A 26,248-nucleotide genomic window follows, 5' to 3' on the forward strand; every position below is an offset into this window, starting at 1 on the left:
TAATGACTTAATGGGGTATGCAATGTGCACATAAAAATTCCCTCTCTGAGTGGATGTCAATTTAATGGTAGTAGGTGGTACTAAAAATGAAATGACAATATTTTAATTCATAGTACTAAACACATGTTCTTAATTCTATATAGCAACTTATAGTTTATAGGTTTTAAAATAATTCATTAAAATAATACTTGCAAATATATGTTGTCAACATTACAAACTTAATTAATAGGATTTGAACCTTCCCAACTAACATAACCATGTCGTAATATGAAAAAAAATTAATAAATAATTCTGTAAACAATGGTCAGTAATTTTTGTTACAGTTACCTTTGTAATATATTTTTCTCTCACGACATTATAAAAATTAATATAAGAGAGAATTGATCAAATCAAGATTAATAAGCTGCAACCACAATATAATAAGAAGCTTGAAAATTGAGCAATGAAAATTGCCAAACATGAGCAAAATGGCCAAACATGAGCAATGAAAATTGAAACTAACAACATGGGATGACTAAGTCAATAAATATAAGGTCAACAAATTATCATGGACAAAGCCGACCTATAAAGTACTGACATAGACACGAACACTATAGTGTCATATGCCATATCGATATTGATAATAATGATAATTAAAAATAATTACACGTGTCAGGCATCAGACACAACTTAAATCTAAAGTGTCGATGCTACATAGAAGTCAATCCATCATATGGAATGGTATTATTACAAAGAAAGATTTAAGTCTAAGCGATTATCACTGATTTTCTCTTTGTCTTCAATTTGGTCCGCTGGTGCCTCTACTGTAGTGGTTGCAGCTACTTCTTGAACACATTCTTTCTCAATTATCATAACCTCTTTTTCTTTCTCTGAAGAAGGACCAGCTACAGCATCATGAGTAAATGAAACAGAAACATTACTCTTTCCTAATTCATCACAACCAATGAAATCTTCTAGTTGAAAAGTTGGATTCCAAATACTCTTTTCTTTTTTTCCCTCATCCACTTTCTTATCTGGTTTAGAGAGTAGATCTCTTGTGTTCTTTATCAAGGCAAAGAACTTCTCCATTTTCTCCTCATCATTTTCTTCTTCCTCTTCTAATAATTTTCTCTTCCTTCTTTCTCCTTCCATGCTCTTTCTCAATTGATGTATCAACACACCAGCTAGACAATTAATATATGACTGTGTATATTTTGTACTAATATTTATATCTGCCGTGTAGAAGAAAACAAGAATAATATCGAGAAGACTATTTGTAATTGTCTATGGAGCTAGCTAGGTAGTTGTTCATATATATTATAGTTTTTTTTCGCAAGAGAATATTTAAAAATATAAAACTAGAGAATATAATATAATTTAGGCAAAGATCTTTAAGTTTCGTATTTGTAAGAATGAACACTGGTACACATCTCATTTAAACATGTACTGGTATATTGTTGAGGTGAACAGTTTTAATAGATACACAAATAGTATTTACTATAAAAAAAATTAATAAACATTATATGTGAACTTATCACAATTGTCCATCTCAGCAAGTATACTGGTACATATTTAAATAAATGTGTACTGAAGAATTTACACATTTATAATTCTTACTTGTTGCCCAGTTACTTTTTTAATTAACCTACTTTATCTTGTTGCACCGTGATCGTTAACATTGATGAAAAATGCACGTATGTTGGAGGATATTAACCGAAAGGGTAACGAACACATTTTTGTAATAGAGGATAAATAGAAGAGTAACGGTGCAATAAATTAAAAATTTAAAGGACTTATTTGTTATTAAAAAATTAAAATGACCTAACAATTACAAACGGGAAACTTTTTAGGTTACCATGATATTAGTACAAAGTTTTCACTGCCGTTAGGTATGACTAATTTCCGTCGGAGAACCTGTGGAGCACACAAGGTGAGTTCTCCTCTTCAAATCGAATTTTCTCCACAGCATGAATGAAAAATCGTACCCCTAACAACATGCTTAAAGGAAAGGTTTAATTAATCTATTAGTCCTTTAAAGATATTTTAGGTTTCACAATGGTCCCTTAAAGAAAAAAAGGCTCAGATTGGTCCCTTAAAGAAAAAAAAGTCCGAATTGGTCCCTTAAAGACATATATGTTTGTCATATTGGTCATTTCCGTTAAATTTTAACTCCAAATATAACAAAAAAATTCAATGGTTAAAATTTTAAAAATTAATAAGGTTTTTGGTAGACCACTTACACTTAATGACATCCACAATTCAGTCAATTAAAACTAACGTTTTTTGTAAAAAATTGACAGAAAGGACCAATTGTGAAACAAATGTGTCTTTAAGGGACCAATCCGGACCTTTTTTTCTTTAAGAGACCATTGTAAAACTTAAAATGTCTTTAAGGGACCAAAAGACTAATTAAGCATAAAGAAAATAACTTTTAAAAAATTATTGTGGGTCGCCGTGATTATGACAAATATGTCCTTATACCAAAAGTGTGTTATATTGATCGATAACCGGCTTGAATTGAGCCATGTCAATAAATGAACAATGACATTGTCGATTTAGTGAACCAAAACCATATTGACTCTCAAACAGAGGTGAGGTCAATACCGCGTTTGAGTAGAGATTATTATAGTGATAAATATGCCCCGGGAGGATGAAAAATACTCTAATGAAAGAGAGGGTAGAATGGTAAGTTGGTAAAGAAAATAATTTGTTTGAGATGAGAAGATTTATAAGCATAATAAGGAATCATCTTTCGTCATCTCCATTACGTAATATTTCCACCTTTATCATGTGTAATACAAATACAACTTCACAAATTTTCTATTTGCAGCATCTTGCGGGTAAATGGTTCCACTCAATAGGATACTTTTTAGGTATAGTTGTAGGTCACCATACCATATAGATGGACCCATAAGAACCAATTATCAAAGAAAATTTAATACTTAATGAATCATTAGTGTCTCAACCCAAGCAAACACTATATCATTATCAGATTGAAATCTTTGCTGAAATCCGCGTTACAACATGTATGACAAACAAGATATTTAATCAATTATTTATATGCTACCAACTTGTGTTTAAGAAACAAAAAAGAAAGCAAAGAATAGTTTTTCATTGATTAATTTATTATTACATTAGTAGACCAATTTCAAGTCTGTGCGACCAAACAAAGGCAATGACTACACTGATTTGAATGGGTTGGTTGGTCATATATGACTTGGCTAAATACTGTAGTTAATTAAAAGTGGCCACAATAATGATAATAATAATCACCGCCATTAATGGTAATCATGGTGAAGAAATAATGGCCACAATAGTGTACTTTTCATCAGAGCTGTGCAAGCACGTGATGTAAGTATGGGGTGATAATGCAACGAGCCAACGACAACTCATGATGCTGATAGATGTGGTCCTACGTACAGTGGAATAAAGGGATTGAAATTGAACTACTCCTTTGAGTTAGAACTACGCCACTTTACATTCTTGCTTAATATGCAGTATTATTTTGGTTAATCTCTTTGAGAAGTTACCGTTCATTTGAATGATATACTTGATTTATCTTGCATGATAAGTAACATGAACCTACTCACCACGCAAACAAGAGAGTAGAAAAAAATCTCCTAGTAGATTAGTGTATGCTTGATACAGAAGGAAAGATCAACCACATTTCAGAAAACCATCTTTGTCATACAGAAAATAAAGCTTAGCTAATTCTAGGATACGTAATCATATAACTAATCGGAGTAAGGATTTCAATCCTTAACTGTATGTTTGAATGTGCGGCACATTTGTGAAAACCACGGCAACCCAAAATCTGTTTTGTAGCCTTTGAAAATCACGGCAACTTGTCTCAGGAAACCCATAGATGCGTGGTGGACTAGTGGCGGCAAAATGAAATTGATCCAAACAGACACTATATGTATCTTATTTTTAACCTTCTAATAAAAGAAAAATGTAACACAAGGTAAAATGCCTTTAACAGCTATGAAAGTTGATCCTTCAAACGTCCCATATTTGCAACTCTTCTAAAAGAAGAGAATATGATTTGTTTAGCCTTTATCGCTTTGTTTTCTATTTTTACTTAGTTTATTTTCTTCCGTTCTCCAACCAAAAGTGAGTCAAAAACTATAGTTTTCAAGATCGGCAATGTCTACAGTGCATAACCTTAGTAGGTCTTGCGCAGGACAATTTTTAATCATTAGATTAAAAAGTTACACCAAATGTAATTGTACACCCTACCCACCAAATCTATCCCCTCTTCTTCTGCATCCTTTTCTTACTTGTCAGAACCACAAGTATAGCAGAAAAATAAAGAGAAGAGGAGGTAAGTTAGGTAGGCACACGACGGTGGAAGCGCACAGAGTCCTCAGCTAATCTTGGCCGTACATTTTCGAATTTAGGCACAAGCCGATCCGGGTCGGTCCCCTTCTGAAATCACGGGTGCCACAACCATTGTCATCGATCCCTTAATTCCTTTCCATCTTCATGTTTATCCTCCAAATCAAAACAGAGCTTCTATTATTTTCCTTCAAAGGAACCTGCAACCTATGACCTTAAAATTCATAAACTTTCTTTGTTATTTGTTCTTAATTCTTAACGCGATTTGTTGATGATTCAGTTCGATAAGATTTTTGTTGATACCATTTGATGGTTTTGAATGATTGTTGCAAAGAAAAGAACAAAAGTGACGAGATGTTAGGTGATGAAATGACTTCTTTGAGGGTTCTCCTATGTCTCTAGTGGCCGTGTGTGAGACAGATTTGGAGTGTCAGATCTTGTATCAAGAGTCCACAGATAGACTACCATAAGATCTATGAAATCACTTAATCCAAACATTTATAAGGAATTGTGTATGTGCAAGACTTTCCTCACGTGTTCACGTTAGAAAAAGTCTTCAAGATCATGTGGTTGTCGAATATGAGGCCAGTTACATGTTAACGTACATTCAAATATACTTATATTCTTGGTGGTATAGTCCTTACGGTTACGGGGCAGGTAAAGTGAATATAAACACAGTAAGGAGTAAAAGGGAGAAACAATGAGAGAAATGCTAGTCCTCTACCCAACGGACGCCGTGTTTTGCCCAGAGGTAGTATGCCCCAACTGGACCACGACCCCCCAACTCATAAAGCTCCACTGATATATTGTCCTTGTCTATCTCATTCATAATTGGAGTTAGAATGTTCCATGCAGCTGCCAGTTCATCGCTTCTCATAAACAGATGGTTATCCCCATCGATGACATCAAGCAGAAGATGCTCATATGAATCCGGCACCTCCATGTTGTACCTTAAAAACATTAATGAACAAGCAGTACGTAGATATTGTTATCCAAGCATGCATGTTAGAAGAAGCGTTTCGTCAAAGTATGATGCAAACAAATATAATCCAAGAAGGGGGTGCTTACTTGTCCTTGTAAAGCAAATTCAATTCTGAAGAATCCAATTGTAAGCCTAATCCTGGAACCTTGTTGTTAACTTTCACCAGAATAGCTTCATCGGGAACATCCCGAAGAATGAGCTCATTTGTGGCACGGTCAATATTGTGCCCGATGCATTCATGGTAAACATTACCTGGAACATGTCGAAACTGAATCCGTATCTCCATTCTGCAATACAAATATTTGAACCTTTAGGAGAAAATGACATGACATTTGAACCACTAATTTTCAGGCTATTTCTACATACGCCTGTAAATAAAATTGACAACAAACAATAATGTTTTTTTACTGGTGTTTGATGAGTCCCAAGCCTGTTTTAACCAAAAATGGTACACCATCCCATCGTGCATTGTCAATGTATAGTGCAGCAGCAAAATAAGTAGGTGTAGGACCATCTAAGCACTTATCAATTCTGTCTCTGCTACTTGCTTTATATTGGCCAAGAATGACATCCTTAGGCTCCAATTTACGCATTGATCTTAAAACCTTGACCTGAAAAAAAAGCTAATTACTTGCACTACTTGGCGATAAAGTGGAAATCATTCATCTTTCAAGCTCTTGTTTATAACCAACCACCCTAATATCTTTTTTTTTTTTTTTTTTTACCAAAACCACCTTAATATCTTAACAACAATTTCTTTTCTTTTTTAAGGAATCTTCACAACAATTATATATAGTATTAATATACTTGTTGTTCAAGTATTATTTTTTGAAGAAGCTAAATTAACCCACACAAATTGGCACCAGAGAGAATCGAACCTCAGACCTCAAGAGGAGCACACTCCCAGGTCCCAAGCCAAGTTGTTCAAGTATTGTTAATTATGTTTGAGTAATTTTTGTAGAATTTTATTTTTTTGACATGTCAGTTCGGTGATTTTTCGTACTTCAAGTGCTAGTTAGTCAGCCCCCGAGTACTTGAGCACCGGAATGCCAGCACCTACCGCGCACCGAGAAAAAGGCAAATTGCCTATCCCGGATAACCAGCACCTAAGTGCTGGTTAGTGCCCGAGTACTTGCATGCATTGACACATACTTGCAAGATTCAACGCAGGGTCATTGAACCCTAAACCCTAAACACCTGAGTGTTGGAATGTCGCTGCCTACACCGATAGTCATTTTTGTCTGACAGTATACAAAGACAGAAGGATGAATCTAAAAAGATAGAATGGATCAGCAGGTGAACAGACTACAGAGAAGGTACAGTATATCTTAATTGGGAAGGAAGAAGTCCTTACTAATGGAAGACAGTTGTATCTTCATTTCCTTTACAATTTAACTATATAATTCACCTATTTTGCATTTTTTCCTCTTCAATTATGCTTGAGCTAAATTTTTATAGCTAGAGTCAAGATGATCTAAGTTCTCAGAAAGTTGTTTAAGGCATGTCACTAAGAATGTTGTTATAGAGTTTATAATCTGTATGTGTGTGTACCTTTTCATTTCGAATATCTTCTCCATCAAGGCTAATTGGCGGTTCCATAGCAAGCAATGCAATTGTTTGGAGCACATGGCTGTGAACAATATCTCGGATAATCCCATAGCCACCGAAATACCTGCACGTGTAGCAAAGCCCTTAGCTGAAATCATATCACAAGAAAAACGTGTGGACAATAATTTCTGTATGCATATTCAGTACAGAATGATACATTGCACTATATCTACTCAAATGACAATACAACCACTATGATCACCTTCCTGGATGCACAGCCAAGTCCTCTGATAAAACGACCTACAGTGATTGCATTAACAATTTGATTACAACGTTATATTTCAGAATAGAAATTTGGATTTTCATTGAAGTTTAGAAATTCAGGGGCACCAATCAGATTAAACAATGGGGCTGACCTGCACATTATCTATGTAAGTTCGACTCCATAGAGGCTCAAAAACTAGATTGGCAAACCTTAGAACTGTGAGGTTTTCAATGAGATTCCTTCCTAGAAGATGATCAATCCTGACAACAGATTGATTAGAACCAAACCATCAGTTGATGAACAGTATTTTTGTGTGCAAGTGGTTCATCCAAACTGAATACTTTTTATTGGTTCAAAATTCAAATTTTTCTCTCAAATACCAAACCAAATCAACCGGTTACACATCCATTTGTGTATTTGTGTGCATTAGCATTTGGGTGAAGATGAGAGAGGAAGGTATAAATACCTATATAGTTGGTTTTCCTCAAACTTCGAGAGAAGATATTGTGTCAGCCTTTGGGAAGAGAGAGGATCAAAGCCAAATGGCTTCTCGGTTATTATGCGATTCCATCCCTTTAGGGTCTGAGCACTGCTAGCAAGACATGAAGCAACATCCAAAAGAGCTTCGTGTGGCACAGAAAGGTAGAAAATCCTGTTGGCTTTGGATCTTCCCTGAAGTAAATAATAAGCTGTAATAGAATCAAATATCAAAGGGCCAACAACTCAAAATGAGTTTACACTGCAGGAAAATCATTTATGAATAAAAGAACTACTTCCGTAAATACTAGTCACTTAGAGATATTTGTTCAAAGTTACCTCAATCTGCTCCATTCTGGCCTTCAGTAAGGACATGCCATATTTGTTATCGTAACCTCCATTTATGTAGTGTGTTCTATCAAGGAAAGCTTTTAATTTGTCCCCACAATCCTGTCTGCAATTGGAAGATTTTATCTTTCATGTTAATGTAAAAGCCAGAAATATCCTACAATTTTGACCACTACAGGGGAAAAAATTAAGATAGACTTCATTAATTCTTTCTAAAGCCAGAAAGCTGTATAACTTTGTATTTCAAATTAAATGAACTAAATTAATTACAAATTTGGAATTGGGTATAAGACACTTATAAATGTATAAACGTAAAAGTAAATTTTCTTTTAGATTTTATCTGCTGTAAATTGGTTGTAAATTTTAATAAATCACTACCTAGAAAGCAGTTTCCCAAGTTGGCATATGTAAAATTCAGTGCAAACTATTGAGGATTTTTACTATGAATGTGTTCTGGACTGGGCCAAGAGCTGGCCCAATCACTTATGCCCGACATTTGGGGCATGGCCCAATAAGGGGATACTTCCCCGACACGTCAGCCAATGACGTGTCCTGCTCGACATAACAGATTAGCTCCGCGCTAATCACGTGCTCGGCTATCCGTGCACGACGACTCATTCAGCCTTAGCTTAACAGCTAAGCAGCATGTTTAACACGTGCTCCATTGACCAACCATATCCGTCACGGAGTCATCCATTACCCGCCAATAGCGGAACGACTCCAAACCAGGATAGAGGCAAATAACTGCCTTCCCCTACGATACAGGGGCTATCCTGGCAGTTGGGCCTATTGGGCCGGTTATCCAGGCCCAATAGACCAACCTTTGGCCCAGCGCTGGGGGCACTATATAAGCTCTCCTATACAGGAGAGCCAGGTATTCAGAACCATTCTACACTTTCTTTCTCTCTCTTCTTTTGTATCTCTCTGTTCACTTTGCTGACTTAGGCATCGGAGCACCTGCAGGCACAAACCCCCCCTTCGGTGTGGACGCTCGCTCAACGGACCGGCCATCAATCTATTCTGATCACCAGGTACGATCAGTGGCGCCGTCTGTGGGAACTGAGTTCTTCCCCATTCTTTAACCTTTCCTCAAAGAAACAAAGATAAAAAACCAAACCTCTCAAGAAACTTCATCATGGCCAGTTCTTCGCAGCCACTCAACACCGACGCCGGCGACGACAACGTGCTCAACGTTCCGTCCTCTCCGCCGCCGCAGCATAACACCGTGCTATCACCGGTGCGTGACGATACCACCGTGGCACACGGTCCAGAAACCGACCCCCGCGACGGACGGGAAACCTCACTTTCCTCCGATGAAGAGGACGTCGAGGCCCTAACCGATCGTCGGAAGGGAAAACGCCAGCAATTCAAGCAAGAAGCTCCGGCAAACAACGCCGAACAGCCCGCCGTCTTGGCCAACTCTGAGATCGCAGCCTTGATCGCTGCCCTCAAACAAACAACGGAGGCCATGCAGGCTCAAAATCGTCGACTGGACGAGCAAAGCGAAAGGATTGCCGCGCTGGAGAAAAGCCGGCCACCTAGAAAGACCAACTCTCCCCCGCGGAGACGCCAAGCTGATCCTTCCCCTCCCCGTCCGGCGGCCGTCAAACATCGACGCCCCGACCTAGAGAGGGTAGAAGTTACTCCTCGGAAGAAGGACCGCACTCCTCCCCATCGCGAGGGTAGATCCTCTCCGGGCAAGAAAGGGAAGCACGAAGCCCCTCGCCGCCATTCACCGCAAGGGTTGGCACTGATGTCCAAACAGGGCATGTCGAGCAGCTATCGTCCCCGCGGCTACAAGTCTCGTAGTCCAACACCGATGCCCGGTGATTCTCCCCGGTCTTCCGAGGACCGTTCTCCCAACGGGAGTGACGAGGGTGATCCCCGATGCCCCCTGTCCGCAGACATTCTGAAGAAGCGTGTTCCAAAGGGCTTCGAGAGACCTCCCACGCTCCCCGCGTATGATGGTTTGACCGACCCCGACGATCACATAGCCAATGTCAACGCGAACCTGGATTTCAGGAACATTAGCGGTGCCATTAGGTGCAGACTGTTCCCAACCACGCTGAGGAAGGGAGCAATGGCATGGTACCAAAGCCTGCCCCCTCAATCCATCCATTCATGGAGGGATCTTACTGAACAGTTTTGCAGACACTTCACTGCTTCCCGCAAGCACCCAAAGACTGTGCATGCCCTGGAGGCCATATACCAAGCTGAAGACGAAACTCTCCGCAACTTCGTCGAGAGATTCAACAAAGAGGCTGTGCAGGTCGAAACGACCGACGACATGAAAAAATACTTGCTGCAGAGGGGCCTTCGCCCGGGCAGCGATTTTGCCAAAGCTGTGGGCATAGAAAAACCACCCACCTGGGACGACCTCCTCCTAAAAGCTCAAAAGTACATTGATTACGAGGAAGTCCAGGCAGCTGATGTCGCCCGCCTTGCCCGACCTGGAAGCAGCCACCCTGCCCGCGAGCCCTCCCATAGGAACGATGACAGGGGTGGCGACAAGGGAAGCGATAGAGGCGGCGATAGGGGTGGCGAGAGGGGTAGAGACAGAAGGAAGGGCGAAAGACGAGAGCCTCGTGGCCCTCCAAGCACATTCGCCACCTACACCCCCCTCGTCAAATCACGGGGAGAGATATTCGCTGAGGTTCACATCTCTGAGTTCGACAGAGCAAATGTGAAGCAACCAAAGCCAACCCCCCTGAAGCCCGGCCAAGACAAAAATAGGTATTGCAGATACCACAAGAGTTATGGTCACAGGACCGACGACTGCATCCAACTGAAGGATGCTATTGAAATCATGATCAGAAACGGACAACTAAGACAGTTCGTAAGAAGAAACAATGATCCTCGACCAGAAACCGCGAAGACTCGTGCGGTCGAGGAGGTACCTCCACAGCCTACCGGGCAGAAAAACGTCAAGCAGATAGCTATGAGCGTATCCCGGCCAGAAGATTTTGCTATCCCCAGCGGTTCTGGGGACACCTATACTGGTCCTACGCTTAGCACGGGGGACTACTTCACAGACTCACTCGTCATATCCGGCGGTCACATGGACAAACACACCGTCGGATCAATAAAAAGAAAATTCGAGGATCTCATCAACACGTCCTCGAATATGAACGCAACACTGGACAAGGCGAAGGGGCGATCAATGCCTTTAGCCTTCTATCAAGAAGAGCTGCCCGGTGGGACAGCCAATTTCCAAATTCCCCTCCTCGTCCGGGCAGACATGGCCAACATGGACGTTCGTCGGGTCCTCATCGATCCGGGGAGCTCCTGCGACATCATGTACGCCAGTTTGTTCAGGACCTTACAGCTGGACGAGACACACCTCACCCCGTACTTGGGCTCAGATCTCACAGGATTCAACGGGGCAACCACTAGGCCTTGGGGCTATGTCGACCTCATAGTTACTTTTGGCTCCGAGGAAACGGCCAAGTCAATCAGGGTCAAATTCTTGGTCGTAGACTGCCCCTGCCTCTACCAGTGCATCATCGGCAGGACGGCCATAGCAGACCTGATGGCTGTCCCCTCCACCGCCCACCTGAAGATGAAATATTACACTCATAAGGGGCAGGTTGCTACTTTGCACGGGGACATCGAAGCCGCGAGGAGGTGCTTTGACGCAGCATCCAAAGGCAACAACTTCATTGGCAAAGCTCCTGAAGCAAAGAAGCCAAAGCCTTCCTCGGAAACACCACCAAAGCCATCCCCGGAAGCACCACCAAGTCTGCCCGGTCCAAGTGTGAGCTCTGTTGATCTTGACAGCCGCACCTCCAAGAAAGAGCATAAGGAGGAGAAAAAGCTGAGGAAGGAGGAGAAGGAGGACGACGAGGCGAGCAAAGAGCATTATCGCCCCATTCCAGATGGAGACTTTGAGATAGTCCAGTTTGGCGAGGATCCAGAAAAAGGAGTCAAGATTGGTACGGGGCTCCCCGAGTTGGCGAGGAAGCAGCTGAAAGCCTGCCTTAGAGAAAATGCTGACTTGTTCGCATGGCACGCTGCCGACATGCCCGGGCTGGATCCAAACATCGCTTGTCATCAACTTACTGTCGACCCACTTGCTAGTGCTGTAGTGCAACGTAGGCGTAGGCAGTCTCCCGAAAAAGCGGAGGCTGCTGAAAAAGCTGTAAAAGACCTCCTAGAGGCAAATTTTATTTCTGAAGCCAGATACACTACCTGGTTGTCAAACGTTGTACTAGTTAAAAAATCTAATGGAAAATGGCGCATGTGTGTTGACTATACCGATCTCAATAGGGCTTGCCCTAAAGATTCCTATCCTCTACCTTGCATTGATAAATTAGTCGATAATTCTTCTGGCTTTAAATTATTGTCTTTTATGGATGCATATTCAGGATACAACCAAATCCCAATGGCTGTGGCCGACAGGGGAAAAACAGCTTTCATGACCGAGTCGGGCAACTATTACTACAACGTAATGCCCTTCGGTCTAAAAAACGCTGGTGCTACATACCAGCGGATGATGAACAAAGTATTCCGGGCAGAAATAGGCGACATGCTCGAAGTCTACATGGACGACATGATCGTAAAATCCCATGAGGAAATCGACCATACCGCCCACTTGCGTAAGGTCTTCGAGCAGGCCAGAAAACACAACATGCGATTCAACCCAGAAAAGTGCACCTTCGGGGTACGAGCAGGAAAGTTCCTCGGATTCTACCTAACAGAACGAGGAATCGAAGCCAACCCCGACAAATGTCGTGCCTTTACGGAGCTCCCAACTCCGAGCAACAAAAAATCCATACAAACCCTGAACGGAATGCTGACCTCATTGTCTCGCTTCGTAGCAAAATCTGCTCAACACGCATTACCGCTTTTCAAATTACTAAGGAAAGAAGCTGTGTTCGAATGGACGGACGAGTGTGAACAGGCCCTCCAACATCTTAAGAAGGCCCTGTCCGAACCCCCAGTCCTCTCGCGCCCGGATGTCGAGGAAGTGTTATACATCTACCTCTCCGTCGCATCTGAGGCCGTCAGCGCAGCCCTTGTCCGTGAAACAACGCAAGGACAAAAACCAGTGTACTTCACAAGCAAGGCTCTCCAGGGGCCCGAACTCAGATATACACAAATCGAGAAGGTGGCCCTTGCCTTGATCAACGCAGCAAGAAGACTACGTCACTACTTCCTAGCACACACAATCGTAGTCCGAACCGACCAACCAATCAAGTCATTGCTTGGTCGACCAGATATGGCGGGCAGGATGCTCAAATGGTCCCTCGAGCTTTCCGAATTCGACATTCGTTACGAAAGCAGAAAAGCACTAAAATCACAAGTCCTAGCAGACTTTGTGGCCGAAATGACGAGTCCAGCCTCCTCGACAAGCGAGGCAGACAAATGGACAATATTCGTCGACGGAGCGTCAAGCTCCACGGGAGCAGGAGCAGGAATTATCCTGGAAAACGAAAATGGGATCATCATCGAAGTATCCCTAGCACTATCCTTCCCGACATCAAATAACCAAGCAGAATACGAAGCCTTCCTAGCAGGGCTACGGTTGGCCGAGGACATGGAGGCAAAAGAAGTAAAAATTTTCACAGATTCACAACTTGTTGCCTCACAAGTATTGGGAGAATATCAAGCCAAAAATGACAATCTCTCTGAATATCTAGCATTAGTGAAGGAAAAAATCACTAAGTTCGAATCCGTGGAAGTGCAACACGTTCCACGCGAGCACAACAAACGGGCAGACATCCTGTCCAAACTGGCGAGCACAAAAAAGAAAGGCGGAAACAAATCCGTCATTCAAGAAGTACTCCCTCGACCAAGCATCGAGAAGACGACCAACGTCCTCGACATAAATGTCATTGGCGACAAAAATTCCTGGATGACCCCCGTCTACAACTTCCTCGCAAACGGAACCCTCCCCGACGATCAGAAAGAAGCTGCAATAATAAGACGTCGAGCATGCGCATACGTCATCCTCGACGGAAAGTTATACAGACGAGGGTTCTCAATCCCGCTCTTAAAATGTGTCGACGAGGAAACAGTCGACTACATCCTGCGCGAGGTTCACGAGGGGATCAACGCCCAGCACCTGGGAGGAAGATCGCTGGCCAGGAAAGCTCTTCGAGCAGGATACTACTAGCCCACCATGCAGCAAGACGCAAAGGACCATGTGAAAAAATGCGACAAATGTCAACGACATGGGGACATGCACCTGGCTCCTCCCCATGAACTCAAATCTTTGTCGTCACCATGGCCCTTCGCTTGGTGGGGCATGGACATACTTGGCCCCTTCACAAAGGGACTCCACCAAAATAAATTTTTAATAGTCGCCGTGGACTATTTCACCAAGTGGGTAGAGGCAGAACCCCTCTCCGACATAACGTCGTTCAGGATACTCCGTTTCTTCAAACGCGACGTACTCTGCCGATTTGGAATACCACAAGCCGTCGTCACAGACAACGGGACACAATTCACGGACAAAGGATTCCAAGACTTCCTCGCTGCTCTGGGGACCAAGCAACATTTTACTTCAGTGGAACATCCCCAAACTAACGGGCAAGCCGAGGCCGCCAACAGAGTAATCCTGCGCGGCCTACGACGAAGATTGGATCAAAACAAAAAGAAATGGGTCGAGGAGCTCGAAAGCGTCCTTTGGGCCTATCGCACGACACCACACTCCACAACCGGGGAGACTCCATTTAGAATGGTATATGGAACAGAAGCAGTCATCCCCGTGGAGGTGGGCGAGCCATCTCGCCGAACCGAGCAGCCCCTCGAAGAAGAAATGAACGACGAAGCTCTCCGTGAAGAGCTAGATCTCGTCGAAGAAATTCGTACGGGGGCATCCCTTCGGGATGACGCAGTACGGAAGCGCTAGGTTAGCAAAACGCTAAACCTAATGGATAAAGACAAGCCGCAAACACAAACTTGTCAAAATAGGGTTTCGGAGTCCACCGAAAGAGTAATTTGGAGTCCACCAAATTTGAGAAAATTCTCTATAATTTTATTGAATGAAAAAGTTGCCTTCAAGGCTACAAGAGTTTACCTTAAATAGTAGTGAAAAATAAAAATAACAAATCTTCTAAAAGATTGTAAAAATAAAAATAACAAACCTAGCTAAATAAAAATAACAAATCTACCTAAAATATAAAAATAACTAATCTAGGTGAAATATAAAAATAAGAAATCTACCTAAAATATAATAAAACTAAATCTAACTAAAATAATAAAATACTGAAGAAATCCTCCTACATCAGTCTCCTCTACCTCAAAAGAACTCGACCCCGAGTTCTCATCTTGATAAGGAGCTTCCCTTGCAAGTTGATTCCTCCAATGAACAAGAGACCACCCTCCTGGATCCCATTGAGTGAAGTGAGAGGACCCGTCTTGTGCCAACACATCCAAATTACCACCGGGGTCCCATTCCTCAAAGATGGCATACAAAGTTGGAAATTTATCACAGAAGGATGTTTGACCCACCTTAGTTAACATGTATGAGTTAGTGTCACTAACATCAAGTTCACTAATTAGGTAATAATAATGGTGCTGAATGAGGGAAGTTTGAGAACTCCAAGTATCAACTTCAAGTGGCTCATTCTCACTTATTTGAATCTCGGTTGCTGCATCCATGATCCTTTCAAACGCAACCATTGATTCATTGTGATATTTAGACGCTGGTACTATGCAATCTGTGACTGTCGTCGCCTCTGTTTGGACACAGATTAAAGGAGCAGATTGCACATTGGGATTGATGACGTTTGAAACCATAGCTGATTTGGTGTTATCGATTTCAAAATCCACGACTTCATCGTGTTGGGAATCTCTAATAACATCGTGAACTTGCTCGACTTCATCGGCCTCTTTATTTTCATCTTTGGATTCTTCACCTTCAACTGAAACATCTGGTTCAACAACTACTTCAGTTTCTTTCGGTTTGGATTTATCAGCAGAATCGTCAAGTTTCTCGGGATGAGATGGTTGGTTATCATCTAGGGTTTCATTAGCTATGTGACGTAGTTGAAAATTGTTGGCATGATTGTTGTTGTTGGAATTATTGAGGAGGCTCCATGCTTCATCGAATTTAACCTTAACATACCAATTAATATACGTTATCAAAACAGAATGTTTAGCAATATCTTTAATCGTCTTACGCAAGTTACCTGACATTCTGTAAGCATGTCTCAAAAGGTCGGACAAGGAGTAATCTTTGTTGCAACAAAACGGACAACGATATGTCGAATCAGAGATTTTAAACGTGTAGTAATCATCCTTCAACCTTTTGTAGTATCTACGCTCATAGTATTCCAAATCAGATTCACCACGCGTATGTTCTGATTTTATGTAGGTAACAATAGTTTGGTTGTTATTACGAACCCTAATAACCGGAATTCGTTCTCCTCCCCTATTCGGATTGATTCTGTTGTTGTTAACGTTGTTGGATAACGTCGTCATCTGTGTTGTCAGAGCGGTGATGGCCCAGGTTAAACCCGCTATGGCACCATCAAACTCTGTTTTCATCACCAGTTGATCTCCCATCTGATCACGTTAGAAAAGAACAGGAGAAACCAGGCTCTGATACCAACTGACGCAGTACGGAAGCGCTAGGTTAGCAAAACGCTAAACCTAATGGATAAAGACAAGCCGCAAACACAAACTTGTCAAAATAGGGTTTCGGAGTCCACCGAAAGAGTAATTTGGAGTCCACCAAATTTGAGAAAATTCTCTATAATTTTATTGAATGAAAAAGTTGCCTTCAAGGCTACAAGAGTTTACCTTAAATAGTAGTGAAAAATAAAAATAACAAATCTTCTAAAAGATTGTAAAAATAAAAATAACAAACCTAGCTAAATAAAAATAACAAATCTACCTAAAATATAAAAATAACTAATCTAGGTGAAATATAAAAATAAGAAATCTACCTAAAATATAATAAAACTAAATCTAACTAAAATAATAAAATACTGAAGAAATCCTCCTACATCACGGGAAGCCACCCTTAAACAAAAAATAGCTGCCCGACATGACGTCAAAGTCATCAAAAGAGAATTTGAACTGGGCAGCCTCGTCCTAAGACGAAATGCTAAGGACTCCCAGGATGGTAAACTGGCGGCCAACTGGGAAGGACCATATCGCGTCATTGACAAAACAGAAAATGGCGCATACTATCTCGAGGATCTTCGAGGAAAGAAACTTCCTCGACCGTGGAACGCCCAAAAATTAAAACAGTATTATAGCTAAGTTATTGCCAAAACTAAAAACAATTCTAAAAGGCTGCTCGGATCCTCTAGCAACGAGCCCGACACCCCGACAACGGAAAGCACGCGGGCACACGTGCTCGATCCAATAACTGAAAAAGAGATACTTTGGCTCAGGAAGGGCAGAGCGTCTCCCCGACGAGGATGACCTTTGAGACAAGCTCCTCGTCTTCGTGCCAAGGCTTAACGCCCAGCTCGCGATGGGAAGTTCAAGCCGCGGGGACGGGCACAACGTGTCGGTCTCCGTATTAGCCTCAGAAAACAACTCTAGGCGCTTAGTTAGTTCCCTAAACTTTCTAAGTTAAATCCGAGGACGACCTCCTCGACGAAACGCGCTCGCAACAAAAAACTTACAAATATAAAAACGGTTTTGTCGAGCAGGCATACAACAATGTCGAGCAAGAATACGAATACCAAAACCAAAAATTTGTTAAGTTAAAAACGAGCAAGCATAAAGACATGCATATTCCACGCAGGCATAACTTAGCAAAACAAAAACAATAATTTAAACATACACACGAGGAGAACGAAATAAACGAGCAGGATTAACAAAACGGGCACTGTTATAAATACCGGGCATAAAAACCCACTTGTTCAAATATTACAAAACCGGGCACGCAGGCCCCCAAATATTGTTCAGAAAATTACAAGTTAACGGCGCGCAGGCCCAAATAAAACAGTCGAGGAGGATCAGGTGCTCTCATCATGGCCCTCTGGGTTATCCTCCGGTGCCTGGTCCTCCCCGACAGCTTCCTCCTCAGCTTCCTCCTCCTCCTCGTCATCACCATCCTCATCGTACTTCTCCTCCTCAAGGGCCATTTTCTTATACTCTTCAGGAATAACAATCTGCCCGTTCTCAACCCGTTTGAGCTTGTGAATGCCATCAGTAATCAAGCCATGCTCGGCATTCACAACCCTGAGTTGGGCGATCGCATTCTTCCACCCATGCACCATGCTCGCCAACATTAAGCCCCCTTGCCTCTTGATTTCCTTAACCAGGTCCGCTCGACTTACCAGCCTGGAAGTCTCAATGGCCTCGTCGGCAGCTGGAGCAAGCTGGGATTGCAGGTCAGCTATCACCTCCTCCAGCCTCTTCTTCTCCTTGGCACCCCGGGTCTCCACATCCTCGAGCTTCTTCTTTGTATCTTTCAGCTCATCCCGGGTCAACCTAACATCCTCCAGCAAATTCCCATAATTCTCCTGTTTCCCCCTCAGATCGATCAGCTCACCCTCCATCAGCACAATTTTTCCCTCCAGCTTGGCGTTCCGGGCAGCCAGCTTTTCCACCTCATGAGTTGGCCCCCCTTCATTTAACACCAAGGCTGTCTCCGCCAGCCGGATGACAGCAGCAACATCTTCGTTGAGCTGGTTCTGTCGGGCAGATGAAGAAGCACCCAGGATATAATTCCTCTCCGATGCAGGCACCTGAAGAGGATTCTTATCAAAAAATTTCCTGTTGCTCAAACACGCGGGGAGGACAAAGCCACCTTCCCCCTCCGACAAGTCGACGATAGGCGTCATCTGCTCCTCCCTCTGCCTTTTAACTCGACCTCCCGGGGTTCCCGCTGAGCTTCCCACCGGTGAAGACTGACTAATGCTCCCCGAAGCAGCTTGTTCAGCAATCAAAACACTAGGCTTGGATTTCCTCGCCTTCTTCTTTGATTTCTCTCCCTTCTGCTCAGCAGCTATCCTCATCAACTCGGAAGCTAGATCAGCCATTCTACCTGCAAAGGTGGAAACGTGGTCAGAAACACGGGGAGGAACTCAAAACATCAAAATGCTGAATATAAAACAAGTAAAAAACGGGCAGGAATTGAAGAAAATACCCAGCAAAGTATTCTCAGCTGCAACAGTCTTGCACGACAGTAATAATTTGGTATTAACAAAACGAGGCTCGATCCTCGGTTGACCATGCCTATCTAAAGCAACTTCCCCTAAACTAGTCATTACTCTACAAGGCTTAAAGCCATCCACGTAGGCCTTAAGCTTCTCAAAGCCTGCCATCTCCGCCGGGGTCAGGTCCTCGGCAGCCGTCAGATACTCGTCGGTCCGCAATAAAAAATGCTCCGACGACCAAGACAACGGAAAACGAAGGCCCCACTCCATTACCGGCTCCCCTCCCTCATCCAACTGGGGAGACCCATCCTCGAGGAGTACAGGCCTGTCCATATATAAAGAGTTCAAAGCAAACTCCGTCACCGGCTTCACCACGTAGTATCTCTCCTTGAAACCCCGAGCAGACTCCACGAACATCTTAAATATTTTGCTCGACTGATGCTTCAAGGAAATCCAACCCTGCCGGTCCCCGACCTTCTGTCGTTGGATTTGGAAGATGTAGAAAAATAAGGAAACAGTGGCTTCCACCTCCAGATACCGACAAAGGATCTGGTATGCCCGGATGAACGCCAACGAATTTGGATGCAGTTGGGAGGGAGCCACCTTTAACCGGCCAAAAATCTCAGCCTCCAGGTTGTTGAAGGGCAGCCGATATCCCATCTCTTTGAACGCCATCTCGTACATAGTAAATCCACCTTCAGTGTACGACGAACAAATCCGCTCCCCTTCCGCGGGTGCGTGAACCTCCCAGTTGACCGAGCCAGCCTCCTCGACGATAGTAAAGAGCCGGGGATCCTGGGCGGTAATCGTCGAAGCAATGCCCCTCGGCTCGGGCGCAACCCAGGCCAGCTCTGGATCTGTAATTGTGTCGACCAACTTATGTTTTGACGCCGCTTGGCTCCCCGTAGCCTCCTCTGTGTCTGACATTTTGAATACCTGAAAAGCAGCGAAAATAAAGTGAATTCGACAGTCATATCAAATCCACCCTTTCACCGCAATTCAAGTGAAAGGGCGTGAAATAGGGCGAGGACGCTGTCCCCGACCAAAAGCCCTTATCAAAATGGCAAAACAAAGACGAAAACAGAGGAAACGAGGAGAACCATTTAACAAAGCCTAAAAACGGGGAGAAGGTCCCCGACACAAGCTCAAAACGTTGCTCGACGCTTAGAAGCAAAATTAGTTTTGCATAAAAACCCAAAGTTAAAAACGGGGAGAAGCTCCCCGACACAGAGTTTCTACAAACTCATTTATCTACGGAAATTTCTCAACGAAATAACGGGGAGAAGGTCCCCGACATTTACACAATTCATAAAGGCACTTAATATATTTGCGAAGGCGAAAACGGGGAGAATCTCCCCGACACAAGGTCTATCTAACCTACTTCTGCTACAACAAACGGGGAGAAACAGCGATTCAAATCTCCCCGATAAAATAATAGTGATGACGGGGAGAGGAAACAACATTTTCCTCCCCGACACAAAACTCAGAATTCCCAGAAATTCATACGATGTTCATCATCTTCTTCATAAGTTCATCGCATTTTTCCAGAAATATGAAGAAACATTCACCAAAATCCACGCTATTTCAACAAGGGATAAACACAACAACACCCTAAACTAGTGGGTCTTGCAAGTGCCGAAACACCAAAGCCAACTAACATAGTGGATTTTGACAAACAACAAACATCATAAAACCATGATTACGTGGTAATAGAGGATAAGTTGAAACCCAGACAACCCAAAATCAAAGGGAGAAAACCAAAATGGGTACAAACTGAACACATAAACCAAATGGGTACAAAGCATACCCGAATCTAACACAAACAAAATGGGCAAAATGAGAACGAAATCAAAACAAGGGAATGAGTTTTTATTTACCTTTGTTGTGAGAAGATTTGAAGTTTGGAACTTTGAGCTTGAAGGATGCTTGAAACCTTTGAGTCACAGAAGCCAGTAGCAAACGCAGAAAGAGCAGGAGTGTGAAGAATGGAAAAGTGGCAAATGGCCCTTCTTTCTCCTATTTATAGACGCTTCAAACCCTGCAACCGCATCACGAAATGATGCATCTAATCGCGTCATAGCCATTGATCAAATCCAACGGCCACGATCAGAGTCATCAAATGGCTAAGATTCGATCTTGTTAAAAACCAAAGGTCGCGATGGATCCAACGGCTTACACGCCTCCTCGTAAAACGAAGCAACCATCACGCGTACTCCCAAGGTCATAATTACACTTTTCAATAGCCCATACACGTGTCAAGATCAGACGAAACGTCTGTCTTTTCACATCCCATCGAACAGACCACGCGTCTCTCGAGGGGCTCATCGCTATCCCCAACGCAAATATCCCCTCGACTTTGCGAGCATACAGAAATCACGGGAAATTGGAACAAACTTCATATATAAACGTGCCCGTAAAAACAGGCAACATCAGCTAGATGTAACATACACAATATGTCCTCGACAATTTGTCGAGGAACTAAAAAGCCAATAATTTCAAAGGGTAAAATCCTCTCCCCGTAGTTTCCACCACGAACATCGTGGCACGCGTTACGAGCAAAGAGAAATTTCCCCTTTGTAAAATCCTCCTCGTCGTGCCACTGAGAAATTTACGAACAACATATAAACTCTGCTCGCGCAAACGAGCAACAAACATAATCAATGAATTATGAACTCCTCCTAGGATTGACGAGGAAAACAACTCCTCGACATACGGGCATGGACCTTAAGTCATTACTCCTATACCTAGGAGCAACGACTTGGGGGGCTCCTGTTCTGGACTGGGCCAAGAGCTGGCCCAATCACTTATGCCCGACATTTGGGGCATGGCCCAATAAGGGGATACTTCCCCGACACGTCAGCCAATGACGTGTCCTGCTCGACATAACAGATTAGCTCCGCGCTAATCACGTGCTCGGCTATCCGTGCACGACGACTCATTCAGCCTTAGCTTAACAGCTAAGCAGCATGTTTAACACGTGCTCCATTGACCAACCATATCCGTCACGGAGTCATCCATTACCCGCCAATAGCGGAACGACTCCAAACCAGGATAGAGGCAAATAACTGCCTTCCCCTACGATACAGGGGCTATCCTGGCAGTTGGGCCTATTGGGCCGGTTATCCAGGCCCAATAGACCAACCTTTGGCCCAGCGCTGGGGGCACTATATAAGCTCTCCTATACAGGAGAGCCAGGTATTCAGAACCATTCTACACTTTCTTTCTCTCTCTTCTTTTGTATCTCTCTGTTCACTTTGCTGACTTAGGCATCGGAGCACCTGCAGGTACAAACCCCCCCTTCGGTGTGGACGCTCGCTCAACGGACCGGCCATCAATCTATTCTGATCACCAGGTACGATCAGAATGAAAACAGTGTATATATAAGGTAGTAATTTGGGAATTGAAAAGAAAATCATACTGGTGATCAACTCGGCATGTTAATGTCGAAGCTATAATGGATCGTAGGTCTTCGTCGGTTATATTCTTCCTTGAATACCCAAAAATAGCCACATTCTGCAACATGCAATGCAAAGTCAATACATATTAAAAATTTAATAGGGTAAACACTCACTAGGAACATCATTCTGCATAACTAATACAGTATGTTCGACAAACGAAAAATAAGGAAATGGAATAACATATCATGAGTTTGTATAGTAGGTGGATGATTCGCTTCGGTATTTTGGATATCTGTATAACTATTAAGTCTCAACATATTGAAGTGAATCTTTGAAATGCATGTACGAAAAACCAAGAAAATCTGTTGAATTGTACCTCAGGAAGAAAGCCACTATAGTAGAGTGCAAATAAAGCTGGAAAAATCTTCCCCCTTGCCAGCTCACCAGTGGCTCCTATGACAGCGATGCAAAGTGAAGGTTCTCCGCTAACATCCAGACGAGAGGTTAAGGGACTTGTTTGCAGCAAAGATGGAGATTCCATGGAAGAAGTGACCTTACCATCTGTGGGAACATTGTGATCAAAAGTGAGCCAAATTAAATTTGAAAAGGATCACTTCCTTTTTTTCTCTCATCTAATAAAAAAAATTCAAATTTTTATTCCTATTACGTCAAAGACATATAGATATTGATGGAGATATTTTAAGAATAAAAACAAATACAACAAAGAGGCATCATGATGTGATTTAATTGTATGCATATACAAAAAAGCATCCATAGAAATTATGGTATCTTTGGATTGGCTTACTTAAGCTTGTCCACCGGTAGAAATACTTGCGAGATTGTTTAGGAGAGCTTAAAGACACAACTTATGACATGTCTATAAGTTGTTTTCAGTTTATACATAAGCTCTCCAAGATAGCTATCGAAAACAGATTATAGTGTATATGAAAAAAGATTGCCTTTATTTTATCTTCTTATAGAAATAGGTTATAAATAAGCACTTGTATGAAAAGCTCCTAAAGCATAAGGGCCTGTTTGGATTCGTTTATTTCAACGTATCTACTGGCATAAGTTTTGTGAGATTGTTTGGCGGAACTTATGAAAACAGCTTATGACAACTTTTATAAGCTCTTTTCAGCTTATTTTCATAAGTTCTCCGATATAATTTAAGAAAACATCTTATTGCATATATAAAAACAAGTTATCTTTATTTTATCTTTTGCTATAAAAGTAGCTCATGTAAGCTTATACATAAGTGTTTATCATGATATTTATCTTTTGCTATAAAAATAACTTGTGTAAGCTTATGCATAAGAGCTTATCATGATAAGCGCTTGTGCTGTAAGCTGAAAATAAGTTGTTTATCCAAACAGACCCTAAGTCCTTACTTAGGCTCTTTATCTAAACAGAAAATCTCTTAGACTTATAAACTAGAATCAGTACCAAATTTCAAAATTAGGAACACATTGAATTTTATAAGTTATAACAATTAGATTACATTAATAGAAATGGAGAACAATTAGATTAAAAGTGAACACACTACACTACCATACCATCAGGTACATGAGATGAATCGGAAATTGATCCTTCTGCTTCTATATCATTCTTGAAGTGATTTCTACAGTTAGGCTTCTTCAGATGTTGAAGATTGAGTCTGTCAAGTATCCACAGTTTGAAACCACGAAATCTTCTACAGAAGGTAGAACCTCCAACACTTGCTACTGAATGAAAACTGTTCGATGCACACTGCAACAATAAACAAAAGAAATTTCAGCTTCTGATTCATATTTGATGTCACAAATTTGGAAATGAAAAAATGAAGAAGATAAAAAATTACCGTGATAGTGTGGAAATTTGAGCATTGATGAGTTGATCTTGGGAATGAGAATGAAGATTCGGGGAATGAAACGGAGGTTGAAGAGAAAGAGAATGACATTGGTATCAGTGAGTTTGATCGGAAGTGTGAAAGTCTACACTGAGTTATAGCTTCTGACATAGTGTGTGTTTGGTTTGGCGGCGAAGAGAATTGAGTTTGACAGAATTGAGTTTGAGAAAATTGATTTTGGTTAAAAGTGAGTTGAACTGAATTGATTTATGTTTGGATACATTTAGTAAAAGTGATTTTCACTAATTTATATTGTTTGGATAGTTTAGATCAAAATTATTTTTGGAGTGACTAATTACCAAATGGGTTTTAAATTTAACTAACAATAAACAACAGTAGGAAAAAAAACCACATTTAAAAAATTATAAATAAATAATTAAAAAATTATAAACAATAAAATGCATATTATATTTAGAAACTATTTTCTGTCAAATTATATTATGAACTTACAATTTAATAAAATATATAATAGCAAATATTTGAAAAATAATATAACCATGGTTTTGTGAGTGGAAAACAAATAATATAGGCATGATCGGTAACTATAATAAAAATAAAATAATACTAATATAAGCTTGTTTCTGTATAAGAAATACTTTTGTGTATATTTATCAATTTGACAAGGATATATAATAATAAATAATAACATAAAGCAAGGGACATTATTGGAAAGACAGAAAATTAAGAAACATGTAATTTGAAAAGCAATTTTAGCAAATGCAGAAGCTAAGAATTCTTACTTCAACTAAACTCGCGTCTAGATGCTATAATTGATTATACATAAAAATGCCAAACAACTTTCTAACAAGTCTAACTCACGTTTAAATACTACCAACATGCTTTTGGGTGTCTAAAAGCTCAACCAAACATATACATAGTAGTCAACAGGTTGAAGAAGATGATTGACGGTTGTAACATAAATAGGGCATAACATCCGTGTATAGTAAACAAATAATTTATTGACGTTATATTGTAAATAGGGCTTTTAAATAGAGCATAACATCTGTGCATCGGATAAGCGTCTAGTTTTTTAAATAGATAGATAGTATTTTTCTAATTGTAAAAATGCTCTCTCGCAATATAATCGGTGAGTGTTGAAAGGGTGTAAAATCTTAAAAAACAAAGTTCGTTGCATAAATAACAAATTGAGTTCGCACTTTGACTAGTGAATCTTATAAAAATATTTTAATATGGTGTGAAGGAAGGGTGGGTGAACAAAAATATTAGATTTTATAAAATTCACCTGTTAAAATGTGATATCATATTGCTACTTAAGTAGCGAAATATGTTTTCCCAGATTTTGTACCCTTTAAGTTCGCTACTTTAAGTAGAGAAATATGTTATATCGAATTTTTACCCCTTTTAGCACTTGCGGATTATTTTGAGATAAAGTGTTTTTAGAATTTCAGGAAGCTCAAGAAAGCTAGGGGCGCAAAAAGAAACAATCTCCTTGATTTTGAGTTCTTTGTCCAAAATTCATATTTTAAGTTCTTGGCCTAAATTTCATATTTTGAGTTTTTAGAATATATTAATATTACTAAAAAATAATAAAAGTACCTCTCTTCTAATTTTATCAGTCACAACTTTTATCTTATTTTTTATTTATTAGAGAAAAATTATTCAAAGTATTCGGTTGGAATGGGAAAACACATCTTTTGTGCCCATTGGGTTGAGTTAGATAATTGGATGAATATGAATTTTCAAAATGCAAAACCCATGAAAAATTGAATTATGGGTAAAACTGTACTCGATCAAAAAAACACCGACACAATAATGTTATAGTTTTTTTTAAAATTTATTTATAAAAAATGCTAAAGATTTTGTTGTGTGATAGTTTAATATTTTTTATAGTGAAAATAAGTTACAACATGTTTCAACAAACAATAGAAAATTTGAGTAATTTTTATAAAAGAAAAAAAGAAAGATGATTCATTGTTTAATCATTTAATATTAAAAGAAACA

General features: G+C 41.1%; 2 protein-coding genes across 2 annotated transcripts; both read right to left on the bottom strand.

Moving 5' to 3' along the window:
- Nucleotides 1-508: 508 nt before the first annotated feature.
- LOC123890996 lies at nt 509-1,318 on the bottom strand. Its single transcript, XM_045940771.1, has one exon. It carries the CDS (start codon nt 1,129-1,131, stop codon nt 727-729), a length of 405 nt encoding a protein of 134 aa, XP_045796727.1. The 5' UTR covers nt 1,132-1,318; the 3' UTR covers nt 509-726.
- A 3,473-nt stretch (nt 1,319-4,791) lies between these two features.
- LOC123890997 (inactive glucose-6-phosphate 1-dehydrogenase 4, chloroplastic) lies at nt 4,792-25,223 on the bottom strand. The gene is made up of 13 exons (XM_045940772.1): nt 25,161-25,223; nt 24,239-24,395; nt 23,955-24,147; nt 22,778-22,962; nt 22,422-22,516; nt 7,929-8,043; nt 7,579-7,784; nt 7,264-7,372; nt 7,110-7,147; nt 6,851-6,971; nt 5,708-5,910; nt 5,386-5,586; nt 4,792-5,267 (listed from the first exon to the last, which is right to left on the bottom strand). The coding sequence occupies exons 1-13, from the start codon at nt 25,202-25,204 to the stop codon at nt 5,030-5,032; spliced, it is 1,905 nt and encodes a 634-aa protein (XP_045796728.1). The 5' UTR covers nt 25,205-25,223; the 3' UTR covers nt 4,792-5,029.
- Between the last annotated feature and the right edge of the window lie 1,025 nt (nt 25,224-26,248).

This window comes from Trifolium pratense, linkage group LG6, assembly GCF_020283565.1.
Source record: "Trifolium pratense cultivar HEN17-A07 linkage group LG6, ARS_RC_1.1, whole genome shotgun sequence".
Taxonomy (NCBI): domain Eukaryota; kingdom Viridiplantae; phylum Streptophyta; class Magnoliopsida; order Fabales; family Fabaceae; genus Trifolium; species Trifolium pratense.

Coding starts and splice junctions, on each gene's coding strand:
- LOC123890996 (XM_045940771.1), bottom strand. CDS start 1,131: ATGGAAGGAGAAAGAAGGAAGAGAAAATTATTAGAAGAGGAAGAAGAA.
- LOC123890997 (XM_045940772.1), bottom strand. CDS start 25,204: ATGTTACAACCGTCAATCATCTTCTTCAACCTGTTGACTACTAT. Junction 5,587..5,707: donor TTGGGACTCATCAAACACCA/GTAAAAAAACAT, acceptor TTTGTATTGCAG/AATGGAGATACGGATTCAGT. Junction 5,268..5,385: donor AATTTGCTTTACAAGGACAA/GTAAGCACCCCC, acceptor AATGTTTTTAAG/GTACAACATGGAGGTGCCGG.